The sequence below is a fragment of the Cetorhinus maximus genome, chromosome 4 (genome assembly GCF_964194155.1).
Source record: "Cetorhinus maximus chromosome 4, sCetMax3.hap1.1, whole genome shotgun sequence".
Taxonomy (NCBI): domain Eukaryota; kingdom Metazoa; phylum Chordata; class Chondrichthyes; order Lamniformes; family Cetorhinidae; genus Cetorhinus; species Cetorhinus maximus.
Genome location: NC_135882.1, coordinates 49,718,350 through 49,731,454, shown reverse-complemented (window position 1 = coordinate 49,731,454; position 13,105 = coordinate 49,718,350). Strand labels below are relative to the sequence as shown.

General features: G+C 43.2%; 1 protein-coding gene across 6 annotated transcripts in view; it reads right to left on the bottom strand.

Annotated features, from left to right (window-relative positions):
* The window catches only part of col15a1b (collagen, type XV, alpha 1b), a 371,940-nt gene that overhangs the window by 53,192 nt on the left and 305,643 nt on the right, over nucleotides 1–13,105 (bottom strand). For all 6 annotated transcript variants that reach the window (XM_078540165.1, XM_078540166.1, XM_078540161.1 and 3 more), the window contains 5 exons: nucleotides 9,879–9,968; nucleotides 7,813–7,841; nucleotides 5,562–5,690; nucleotides 3,870–4,014; nucleotides 3,591–3,655 (listed from right to left, as the gene is read on the bottom strand). In XM_078540165.1, the coding sequence (XP_078396291.1) occupies nucleotides 3,591–3,655; nucleotides 3,870–4,014; nucleotides 5,562–5,690; nucleotides 7,813–7,841; nucleotides 9,879–9,968 (458 nt within the window). The remainder of the gene's footprint in view (nucleotides 1–3,590; nucleotides 3,656–3,869; nucleotides 4,015–5,561; nucleotides 5,691–7,812; nucleotides 7,842–9,878; nucleotides 9,969–13,105) is intronic.

The following is a 13,105-nucleotide window of genomic DNA, read 5'->3' as shown; positions in this document are numbered from 1 at the left end:
CAGTTGCAGGACATCACTGCAGGGGTTCCTCAGGGTAGTGTCCTAGGCCCAACCATTTTCAGCTGCTTCATCAATGACCTTCCTTCCATTATAAGGTCAGAAGTGGGGATATTCGCTGATGATTGCACAATGCTCAGCGCCATTCGCAACTCCTCAGATACTGAAGTAGTTCATGTCCAAATGTAACAAGATCTGGCTTGGGCTGGCAAGTGGCAAGTAACATTTGTTCCACACAAGTGCCAGACAATGACCATTTCCAACAAGAGAGAACCTAACCATCACCCCTTGACATTCAATGGCATTACCATCACTGAATCCCCCACTATCAACATCTTGGGGGTTACCATTGACCAGAAACTGAACTCGGCTAGCCATTTCAATCCAGTGGCTACAAGGCTAGGAATCCTGCGGCAAGTAACTTGCCTCCTGACTCCCCATATCCTGTCACCATCTACGTGGCACAAGTCAGGAGAGTGATGGAATACTCCCCACTTGCCTGGATGAGTGCAGCTCCCACAACACTCAAGAAGCTCGACACCAGCCAGGAAAAATCAGCCCACTTGATTGGCAGCCCATCCACAAACATTCACTCCCTCCACCACCGACGCACAGTAGCAGCAGTGTGTACTATCTACAAGATGCACTGCAGGAATTTGCTAAGCCTCCTTTGACAGCACCTTCCAAACCCATGACCACTACCATCTAGAAGGACAAGGGCAGCAGATACATGGGAGCACCACCACCTGGAAGCTCCCCTTCAAGCCACTCACCATCCTGACTTGGAGATATATTGCCATTCCTTCACTGTCGCTGGGTCAAAATCCTGGAACTCCCTACCTAACAGCACTGTGGGTGTACCTACACCACATGGACTGCAGCAGTTCAAGAAGGCAGCTCACCACTACCTTCTCAAGGGCAATTAGGGATGGGTAATAAATGCTGGCCTAGCCAGCAACACCCACATCCCATGAATGAATCTAAAAAAGGAGTGGAGGAGTTGCAAAACAGCAGGTGGGCTTACTACATTGAGAAATTGTAAATGAGTGATAAGTAGCTTAAAGGTCAATTTGAGGTCAGCTCAGAGCAGATTATGTCATCATGGTGATGGGTGGAGTTTAGGAAGGCTTTCTGGTTTCAATTTATCTGAGTGTTTACTGGGAGAGGTTTTTAGTTGCAGTTTGGTCCTCATGTGGTTTGCAGCTCACGGAAAGAAGCTAATTAAAATAAATGACAGTTGGACCTGCACTGCAAGTAGAGTAAAACAGTAACTTCATCATTGACCGTGTGGAAGGTGGGTGGGGATAAATCTCAGTTTGAATTTTGCGAGGAACAGAAGCTGGAAGATTACCTAGTTTGAAGCTAGTGGGAGAATCTAAAGTAGGCCTCACAGTGTCTTACTGCAAAGTATGTAACCAGCTGGGTAGCTTGGAAGATTTGGAAAAGTAACCAGAACAAGTTACTGAGACCTCCACAATCAAGAGAGCTAAATGAAAGTTTTACCTCTGAGAATTGCTGGCGCTGAGGAGAATTCTCCAGAGGACTGTAGCATACTTATGGATGGTTCCTACAGAAGTAGATAACTTTATGATTGATGTGTCTTTTAAGAGAACTCTTGGGGGAAGTAAGAAGTAAACCTGAGCGCATAACATATAGTTATAAGCTATAGTGTTAATCATATTTTCTTTGTTTAATTCTTTTATATTACAATGAAATTTGTTTTGTTAACAGAAAGGTGAAACTTGTGGCATAGTTCTATTGGCTAAAATGAGGTGCTTGGATTTCTTTATTATATGTTACGGTCCCTAAGCAGATCGTAGCAGACACTATTTAAAAAAGCATTTAGGCACTGTGAAAAAAGAATAAAACAAAAACTAGCCCTCCAGCCCTCAACATCCCCCATGCCCCATCCTTGCCAATCTATACTCTTCAACCCAACCCCATGACCCTTTATAGTACCTATGCCAATTTAGTGCCAACTCATGTCAACCCAAGCTCCCCACACTTTCCCCATACACCCTCCATGCCAATTTACCCAGTATCTACCATGGGCAGACCTCCAGACCCATGCTAAGATAAAATAAAGTTCTTAAATGTCTATATGAAGTAACTATTTTTTAAAAATCACTCTCATTGAGAAAAACTAATTCACTACATTTAACTTCATTTACTCCCTTATAAAAACTACCATTTGTATTCATAGATCCACTTCAAATGCTTTAAAATTATTTGGAGCTATCAATGAAACTGTGAACTGACCAGGCACCACACTGTGATAATGATAGGTTGTGAAATCATTCATGTACCGTATTTCTCCAAAAGGGTACCCTATCTCTCCAAAGAACTCTAGTAAGTTTAGACTTTCTCCTGTTAGGTCTAAAGTGCACAAGTCCTGTTTTGGATGTCCCATTAATGAAAATCAGACCTGACTGAAGGCAGCTGCACTTTAACATGTGCAAACCACAACCCGCCCCTGTTCCCCAACCCCTGTGAAAATGGGGAGGGGTGGGTGGGTGCAGGACCTAGGGGCAGGACTTCTGGATTTGGGCCTCTGGTGCCGTTCGCTCCGTCCACAGGAAAATTCAGGCTGAGGGATGTGAGACTTTAGTTATGAGGAAGGGTTAGAGAAACTGAGGCTTGTTGCCTTAGAGCAGCAATGGTTAGGGGGAGTAAGGGGAGCTTTAATTGGGTTGATCCAGATCATGACCTGCTTCCAGGCTGAAGGGTTGGTAACTCAAAGATAAGAACAGAAAATGCTGGAAAAGTTCAGCAGGTCTGGCAGCATCTGTGGGGAGAGAAACAGAGTTCACATTTCGAGTCCATATGACTCTTCTTCAAAGCTGAAGAGAGGTAGAATTGTGACGGGTAACTTGAAGACACATATTGAGATAATTGGTAAAAGAACCAGAGGTGCGATGAGGAGAATTTCTTTTTTTGTTGGGGAGGCGATGGCGTAGTGGTATTGTCACTGGGATAGTAACCCAGAGACCCAGGGTAATGTTCTGGGGACATGGGTTCAAATCCTGCCACAGCAAGTGGTGGAATTTGAATCCAATAAAAATCTGGAATTAAAAGTCTGACGATGACCATGAAACCATTGTCAATTGTTGTAAAAACCCATCTGGTTCGCTAATGTCCTTTAGAGAAGGAAATCTGCTGTCCTTACCTAGCCTACATGTGACTCCAGACCCACAGCAATGTGGCTGGCTCTTAAAATGCCCTCTGAACAAGGGCAATTAGGGATGGGCAATAAATGCCAGCCTAGCCAGTGACACCCACATCCCATGAATGAATTAAAAAAGAGAGTCATGGCACTGTGCATCACAAGGTGCACGCTGCAGTTTAGGAATGACTGTTTGGCTTTCCAGGAGTTTGACTCCAAATGCATTAAAGCTGATTTTCCAATTGTGTGCACTTGGCACAGAACCTTGTTCACACATGTTGGGAAATCACGTGCTCTCCAATATTTTTCTTCTTTTTCCATTTGAATGAACAGTTGCCCTTACAGACACAGACGCCACACACTCCTCTGCATACAATTAGTTTTTGCACTGATTAGTCCACCTCCATCTGTTGTTTCTCCTTTAACTTACTGCGTTGCCAATGCCTCTGTGTCCTGGTGGTCCTGCGGGTCCTGGAGGTCCGGGAAGTGCAACAGCTGCAAAGTGAGAAGAACCTATTTATAAAGAGAAAATTGGTTTTCTGCTAGTAAATGTGTAGCATTGAAGCAAGGAGTTCAACTAGTGTTTTAAAGCTCAGACATTAACACCGGTCATAAACTGGCATGCATATGCCAAGGCCTTTAGTGGATAAGAGCAGATATCGAATTTTCAATTCCAATAATTACAATGAACACTTCAGTGTTGGCTCACCTGATCCGAAGACTCCTGGTATTCCTGGAGGTCCGGGGGGTCCAGGACGACCTCGCGGACCCGCAATTCCATAACCTGGAGGTCCTGGAGGGCCAGGTATTCCTGGTGGCCCCATTGGCCCTAGAACAGATTCACCCTTGGGTCCCTGTGGGGAGGAGGAAAGCAGAACACAATTAACAAGATCAAAATCTTTCCAAGTCATTATTTTCATATCTTCACTCATCCCTCGGAGAATGGTGTGAAGCAGTGGTGGGAGGGTTTTATGTGCTTACAAGTTATATTATATGTCATAGTTGTAGTGCAGTTAACATATTTAAATCAAAAACAAAAATAGCTGGAAAAACTCAGCAGGTCTGACAGCATCTGTGGAGTGGAAGACAGAGTTAACGTTTCGAGTCCATATGACTCTTCATCAGCGCTTCTGATGTGGAGTCATACGGACTCGAAACGTTAACTCTGTCTTCCACTCCACAGATGCTGTCAGACCTGCTGAGTTTTTCCAGCTATTTTTGTTTTTGTTTCAGATTTCCAGCATCTGCAGTATTTTGCTTTTATCTTAGCATATTTAAATTATGAGGTATGGCCAACTGCTGAAATGGTGCAACACTACAGGAGGGCAATGGATAACAGAGTGGGTAGGCGGGTAGCAGTTACAGTTCAATGTAGAGAAATATGAAGCAATGCATTTTGAAAGCATAGGGAGGAGAGGATTTAGATGGAGCAGGAGGATACTGGTCTGTGCTGAAAGATAGGTAATTAAAAGTGGTAGTGCAAGTGGACAAGGCCTTAAAAAAGTCAAATGCAACTTCTGTTTTTTTTAGTCTAGAGGCCAACAATACAAAAGGAGATGATGTCAGGAATAAAAACGCAAACAAAAAACCAGAAGCGCTGAGTACTTAGGTTGAGGAACACCTATAAAAATAACACAAAGCAGATGACAATTCAGCATTTACTATTTCCTTAGGACAGTGGAGGAAAGGCTTAAGGCCTGAAGTGTCGACTGGCTTCTACTGTTTCAAAGAAGTTGCTCCACCCGCTGAGTGTTTCCAGCCTTTTCTATTTTTTATTTTCATATTTGCTGGACCTGTGGAATTTTGTTTTTTTTTTGTTGATAATATTGAACTTGTATGAGGCTATAACCAGGCTGCAGTTAGACTATTAAGTACAGTAGGTAGCTCATTATAGGAAGGAGAGCAAAGCAATTGAAAAGATGCAGAGTAGATTCACTAGAATGTTAACAGGGATGTGAGTATTACAGTTCTGAAGGGAGCCTTGAGAAGTTGGGCCTTGGCACTAAGAAAGCAAGGTGACCTGATTGAGGCCTTCAAGGTTCCGAAAGATTATGAAAAGGTAAAAAGTGGGGAACTACTTGGCCTGCAAGGTGTCTCCTAGAGGACACAAATGTGAGAAAAACAAAGAACAGTTAAAGAAGAGCTTGGAAAAAATTTCTTTACATAGACAGTGGCTCAAAATGTTGTTAGTACAGAATCCATAAATTCTTTCTAAAAGGTGCTCATGGAGATAATGCCATCATGGACTTGATAGGCCAAATGGCTGTTTCTATGCTGTAACAATGTAAGTTATATCACAGGTACAGCATTTAACATATTTAATACTGTTAGGTTCTGTCATAATGTACATTTTACTGAGCAACATTAAGGATAAGGATAGTTTTCTTTTGAAACTACTTACTACTGGTCCAGGTCTCCCATGAGGTCCAATGGGTCCTGGGGGTCCAGGGGAATGTGACAGGAACAACCCACTGCCTGATTCTCCCTTTTCTCCTTTTTGACCCATTGTACCAAAGTCTCCTTTTTCACCCTTTAAAAGTCAAAAGACAAAAAATGTTTTAAGATTGTTACCAATGATGAATGCAGTTTATGAAATAATGATTGCAAAAATAGAAATAGCCCATAGTCAAACTGTTGTTATAACCACAGCCAGTGTTCATTGCTGTGCAAATCCCAGAGGGAAACTTGCTTTACAGGCCATACCCTTTTTTTCATATTCTGAAAACGAGAAGAAGATGTACTGATCTCAGCAGTAAGAGGTCCAATAACACTTTGGGGATTTTTAAAAATTAAAAGTTTTATTAACAGGAATAAAAGAAAACTTAAGTACACAAGATTACAATTGCACAATTAAGGTTTGTCTTACGAAACACCGCCCCCCCCCACCAAAAAAACTCTACTTGGTCAACCCCACCAGCAAACACTTTCCAGGCAACACTCCCTTATAGATGTTTAACTATGAAATCCAGTAATATTATCCAAGGCAAACTGTTGTAGCTTTAATAAAGGCATACCACATGACCTCTACTCTTCCACTCTGCGGTGGAATCCACTTCAGAATAAAATTGCTTGTTGCAGCTCAAGATTTTTCTGACTTGACTGGATGGCTGGCTCAAACGGCATCCTCTCCCAGCCCAGAGCGCCAGCTATAGCAAAACAGCTCACACAGCTCCAGCTATCTCTCTCCTAGGCTCTCCACAGTAACTCTAAAATACCTTTTTTTCTTTCATCTTGGGTTCCATTGTTCACATACCTCTTTGAAACTCAAATCCTTCCAAATATGAAATCTTTTATGTCTCTATCTTGTCTTTACTTTCTGGTCAATAAAATATAACATCCCCGCTACTATTTACTTATGGAGCTCCTGCAAGGTGCAAACATATTTCTTTGTACCTCTGACTTCTCTTTGATATTCAAACAAACTCACAACTTATCTAAAAATGCAAACGTTAGATCCAACCTATTTATTTGTAACTCAACTTAACACCTCTATCCATTGCATGCTTTAACCGTGGCCCCCCCCAAGACAACCTGACTTGTATGAATCTCTGCCCAGCTTAATTAAATTATACACACACACAGTCCTTCTTTACAGAATAACATAACATTCCCCCAAAATATTTTAAAAATAACATCCATTCTCACACTGTCAAGTGACATAAAAGGTGTGAAACTATTTTTACGTAGGCCAAATAATTTAGTTTATGGCAGGACAAGCACAACATAGAAATCACCAAGATTGGTAAACTTGTCCCTGTGGGATCTGCACAGTGGGCATGTATAGCCTTTGAATAAATGGAGGGTTCCCAGATATATACAGGACTTAATTTATGTAAAGATGCAGCAGGTATGAGGTCTTCATCCTGTAGGCTGCAGAGGTCCATGACCACCTGCCTTGATAGTCAATGTCCCTTGGAGCACTGTTCCTCAGACAGGTTAAAAAAGTTGATCCTCTCTCTGTATCCCCTATAAAGTGGGTCAGGCCTTCTCTGTGCATGGACCTTCAGTTGTGGTCCATGTTCTTAAGGTTGCCCTTACTCATTGTGGTCCTAACCGCACTCCCCAGCCTCACCTTTGCTCCAACAGACTGCTGATCTAGCAGCAGAAATTACTTCGCTTCTCATTTTTTAAACCAAGGAGTATCAAAAACACAACCTAAAGCAAACAATGATTAAAGAATCAGATGCCACAATAAACAAAGTGTCTTGTGAGGGATGACCCTTTACTCAAATCGTTCTCCTTTGAACTTCAGCAAATGATTTGTTGTCAGCTTGGTGAACTTGCCAACCTGTGTGAAACCTATGCTGCATCATGAAAAATAACATTGGGTCCTAATTGCGTCACAGGACCCTGATTTACATTCATTAGCCTCCAACCTCTATAAGAGACTTGTTGACATTGATCCTCATTACTGTTAACATTCTGACGGCAAGGAATTCAGCTGGTTGGGGCTGGATAACTACATCCAGGATTTTAGCCCCTTACCCGACCCTTTCCTGCCAGTCAGTGGTGTTTTTTTCAACATAAATCGACGGCTCTAGCGATTCCAAACAGAATAAACATTTCATGCAAGACAAACATTCCTGTAGGGAATACAAATCAAAACAGTGTTGTGGTTATAACAATTAAATGGAAAACAAATAGCTACTTACTTTAAGGCCAAGATACGGTGAATAAGGACCTAAAAGATTAAAATTTGAAGTGAAATTTGCGACCAAATTAAAATCAGTAAAAATTTTATTAGATAAAATTCCAATGGTCTATTAGTTTGAAGACTGTCCCCAGAATTGTAACACTACCATTACATTAAAGCCTCCTTATAACACAGGCTGGGAGGCTGCATGAAAGGGGAAGGGTGTTATAGTGATAGTCACATTGCAGATTGTATTATGCTGTGAGCTCTTATGTGTTCCTTCAAATGTAGAAAGGGATATAGTCAGACCCAGAACTATCTGATAGGTTAACCATTAATATTACTAGTGATGTAAATCCCTCTGCCACTTATGGTAGGTATTAATTGACAGGGTACTGCAAATCAAGGAATAATAACCATCATCAGATGTGTTCATCGAAATCCAGCAGGATCAAATTCTTCAACCACTTCTTTCATTTCTATCTTGAGCACAAAGAACAGATTTTCCTATTTGTATTTGGGCATTAAAAGAATTGCCTGGCACAGCACAAAGTGGAAGACTAGATGGTGACCATCTGTCAATGAAGCTCTTCCATGGAAATTAGTGATTGGAAATTGGGAGGGCTGTGTTGCACGCACATGATCTTGCACACTTGACTCTCTCCTATTTGTGTTGTCCAGAGAGTTATTTAATGTCCAGGCATCAATAGAGGAAATCAGCCCTCCCTATATTTGTTCTCTTTAGTGATTGTCCATTGTTGGGGGTTGGGGTGGGGGTGCGGTGGTGAGTGATTTCCCCAGTTCCTCATTTGCTGACTGGCACTTCAGAAAATCACAGGCACTGCTATCACAATTCAGGTGTCAGCTGTGCTTTACTGGTAGCCCTCTCAGCTCTGAGTCAGAAAGTAATGGGTTTGACTTCCACTCGAGAGTCTTAAGCACACAATCTAGGTCCAGTGCTGATTATGTAAAGTGTAAAGACTTCAAAAGATGACATCTTGAGGTTGTGAAAGATGCTACATAAATGCAAGTTCTTTCACTCTCTCAATGTAGCTGGTGAGTGAGGTTCCTTGTCAATAGCGTAAACTCAGGAAATTATTGTGATACTTAGATGTGCATGGTGTTCTGGCACTAAGGGTTTGGACATGTGGCATGCTGTTGATTTAAGCATGACCTGTGTACACAAATAGGACACTCCAGCCATAATGTCTATTTATGAAAAAAACACTTGTTTCCTTTCAAGTTTCATGAGGAAACCAATATCTTTTTAACTTATTCAATACTGCTTTTCACAATCTCAGGGCGGTGGGGGGGGGGAGCTCTACATGGCCTGTGAATTACTTTTGAAGTATAGTTCCTGTTGCAATGTAGGAAATGTGACAGCCGATTTGCACACAGCAAGGTCAAACAAATTGCCCTGTAATAATGACCAGATAATCTGCTTTTGGCTGAGGGATAAATGTTGACCAGGACATCAGGGGGAACTCTCCTGCTCTTCTTCAAAATAGTAACATGGGATCTTTTATGTCCACCTGAGAAATTAGATGGGACTACAGTTTGACATCTTATTCTAAAGAGATACTGGTAAAACACTGCTGTTAGTCTGGATTATATGCTCAAGTTTCTGAAATGGGACTTGAATCCACAACCTTTTGACTCAGGCAAAACTTCTATCACTAACCATGGCTGAGCGATACTGAATGTGCACATATATGCAATAATAGCGAGACTTCCTAACATTAGTATGCATTTCTTCCAATATCAAGGTCAGTTCCAACCTTGCTCGCCTGCCTGATGGCTATGATGAGAGGCCTGAGCCATTATGAAGGCCAGTCCTCATTTCAACACTGCCTGCATGATGCTCTGGCACTCATGGAGTTTGTCAGTTGTGGAAGGTGGGAATTTGTTGGCTCTGATGTGAAGGCAAGCTGGACATTTTACGTCATAGTAAGGTTGTACAATACCTGTCACAGCAAAATTACTCTCACGCAGTGGTCACTAAAACTTTTCCCTATAAAATAGTTTATAATCCTTTATACAGAAAAGAAAAAAAATCAATCTCAATGTAGCAAGTAAGGACAATACCTGGCAATCCTGGGGCACCCTGTTCCCCCTTTTCACCTTTACTACCAACTGGTCCAAGTCGTCCAAAAGAACCCTTTTCTCCCTTCAGCCCTTTGGGGAATGAACGGTTGTTTATTATATATTTCAGAAAATCTTTACAGAATATCAGCACTTAACTGCTCGAAGGTTGTTTACCCTTACCCAGGTTTAGGAACCAGATGGTACAGTATTATCCAGGTATGTTGCTTCTACCACTTACCATGAGAACTGATCCAAAAGCCACAAGGCCTATGGGTACATGTTCTAAGAGAAGCACATCTTTAAATAAAAGTTTGCTTACGTGGGATAGTTTTGCGAAAACTGGGGAATAGCATTCCAGAAATATATATGATGTCCCATTTGACTTTTAAATCTGTGGAATTATAATATATTATTGTGTGTGTCACACAGTAACTTCTTAACTATTCTTCTGACAGGTAGCAGATTAGTCATCTCACTGAGTTGTGCACCTGTGTTCTTTCTGATGCTTGTTTGTAGACATGGCAGAGCAAGCAGCGGGTCCACACAAAAGGTTAAGAGATGAGGAAACTCCTGCTGCTGTTTAATCACATTCCTGAGATTTAAGGTTATTATATTACAGCAGATGATGACTCAGTGGGGTAGTTGCTCCAACAAATTTTAAAGATACAACCTGCTCAGCCTTTGACAATCTGAGCTCCACTATTCAATTGTTTAGGATGTTGCAACACTGATAACATTGGCATCAATGGCTTTAAATATATCATAAGTTTTCAGAAAATGGGGCAAGAAATTTGGTTGTGTAATACTGCCTCGAGCTGCACCTTGGAGGCTTACAGCCACAGCGGGAGGCAGTGGCATGGTGGCATTGTCAGCGGACGGGTAATCCAGAGATCCATGTCGTAAGAGCCCATCTGGTTCACTAATGTCCTTCGGGGAAGGAAATCTGCCTCACCTGGTCTGGACTAGATGTGACTCCACACCCGCAGTAAAGTGGTTGACTCTGAAATGCCCTCTGAAATGGCCTAGCAAGCTACTCAGTTTTATCAAGCCACTAAAAAGTCAATAAAAAGGAACGAAACCAGACAGACCATCCAGCATCGACCTAGGCACCAGAAACAACAACGGCAAACCCAGCCCTGTCGACCCTGCAAAGTCCCCCTTACTAACATCTGGGGGCTTGGGCCAAAATTGGGAGAGCTGCCTCACAGACTAGTCAAGCAACAGCCTGACATAGTCATCCTCACGGGATTATATCTTACAAATAATATCTCAGACACCACCATCACCATCCCTGGGTATGTCCTGTCCCACCGGCAGGACAGACCTAGCAGAGATGGCAGCACAGTGGTATACAAGTGGGAGGGAGCTGCCCTGGGCGTTCTCAACATCAACTCCGGACCCCATGAGGTCTCATGGCATCATGTCAAACATGGGCAAGGAAACCTCCTGCTGATTACCATGTACCACCCTCCCTCAGCTGATGAATCAGTGCTCCTCCATGTTGAACATCACTTGGAGGAAGCACTGAGGGTGGCAAGAGTGCAGAATGTACTCTGGGTGGCAGGTTTCAATGTCCATCAACAAGAGTGGCTCGGTAGCACCACTACTGATCGAGCTGGCTGAGTCCTAAATGACATAGCTGATAGACTGGGTCTGTGGCAGGTTGTGAGGGAACCAATACGAGGGAAAAACTTACTTGACCTCACCCTCACCAATCTGCCTGCCACAGATGCATCTGCCCACGACAGTATCGGTAGGACTGACCACCGCACAGTCATTGCGGAGACGAAATCCTGCCTCCACATTGAGGATACTTTCCATCGTGTTGTGTGGCATGACCAACATGCTAAATAGGATAGATTTCGAACAGATCTAGCAACGCAACGCTGGGCATCCATGATGCACTGTGGGCCATCAGCAGAAGCAGAATTGTACTCAAACACAACCTGTAACCTGATAGCCCGGCATATCCCCCCCTCCACCATTACAATCAAGCCAGGGGATCAACCCTGGTTCAATGAAGAGTGCAGGAGGGCATGTCAGGAGCAGCACCAGGCATACCTACAAATGAGGTGTCGACCTGGTGAGGCTACAGCATAGGACTACTTGCATGCCAAGCAGCATAAGTAGCAAGTGATAGAAAGAGCTAAGCGATCCCACGACCAACGGATCAGATCCAAACTCTGCAGTCCTGCCACATTCAGTCGTGAATGGTAGTTGACAATTAAACAACTCATTGGAGGAGGCGGCTCCACAAATATCCCCATCCTCAATGATGGAGGAGCCCAGCTCCAGCACATCACTGCAAAAGATAAAGCTGAAGCATTCACAACAAGCTTCAACCAGAAGTTCCGAGTGAATGATCCATCTCGGCCTCCTCTGGAGATCCCCAGCATCACAGATGCCAGTCTTCAGCCAATTCGATTCACTCCACATGATATCAAGAAATGGCTGAAGGCACTGGATACTGAAAAGGCTATGGGCCCTGACAATATTCCGGCAATAGTACTGAAGGCTTGTGCTCCAGAACTTGCCGCGCCCCTAGCCAAGCTGTTCCAGTACAGCTACAACACTGGCATCTACCCGGCTATGTGGAAAATTGCCCAGATATGTCCTGTACACAAAAAGCAGGACAAATCCAACCTGGCCAATTACCGCCCCGTCAGTCTACTCTCCATCATCAGAAAAGTGATGGAAGGGGTCACCCACAGTGCTATCAAGCGGCACTTGCTTAAGAATAACCTGCTCACTGATGCCCGGTTTGGGTTCCGCCAGGGTCACTCAGCTCCTGACCTCATTACAGCCTTGATTCAAACATGGACAAAAGAACTGAACTCCCAAGGTGAGGTGAGAGTGACTGCCCTTGACATCAAGGCAGCATTTGATAGAGTGTGGCATCAAGGAGCCCTTGTAAAACTGGAGTCAATGGGAATCAGGGGGAAAAATCTCCACTGGTTGGAGTCATACCTAGCACAAAGGAAGATAGTTGTGGTTGTTGGAGGTCAGTCATCTCAGTTCCAGGATATCACTGCAGGAGTTCCTCAGGGTAGTGTCCTCAGCCCAATCATCTTCAGCTGCTTCATCAATGACCTTCCTTCCATCATAAAGTCAGAAGTGGGAATGTTCGCTGATGATTGCACGATGTTAAGTACCATCCGGGACTCCTCAGATACTGAAGCAGTCCATGTCCAAATGCAGCAAGACCTGGACAATATCCAGACTTGGGC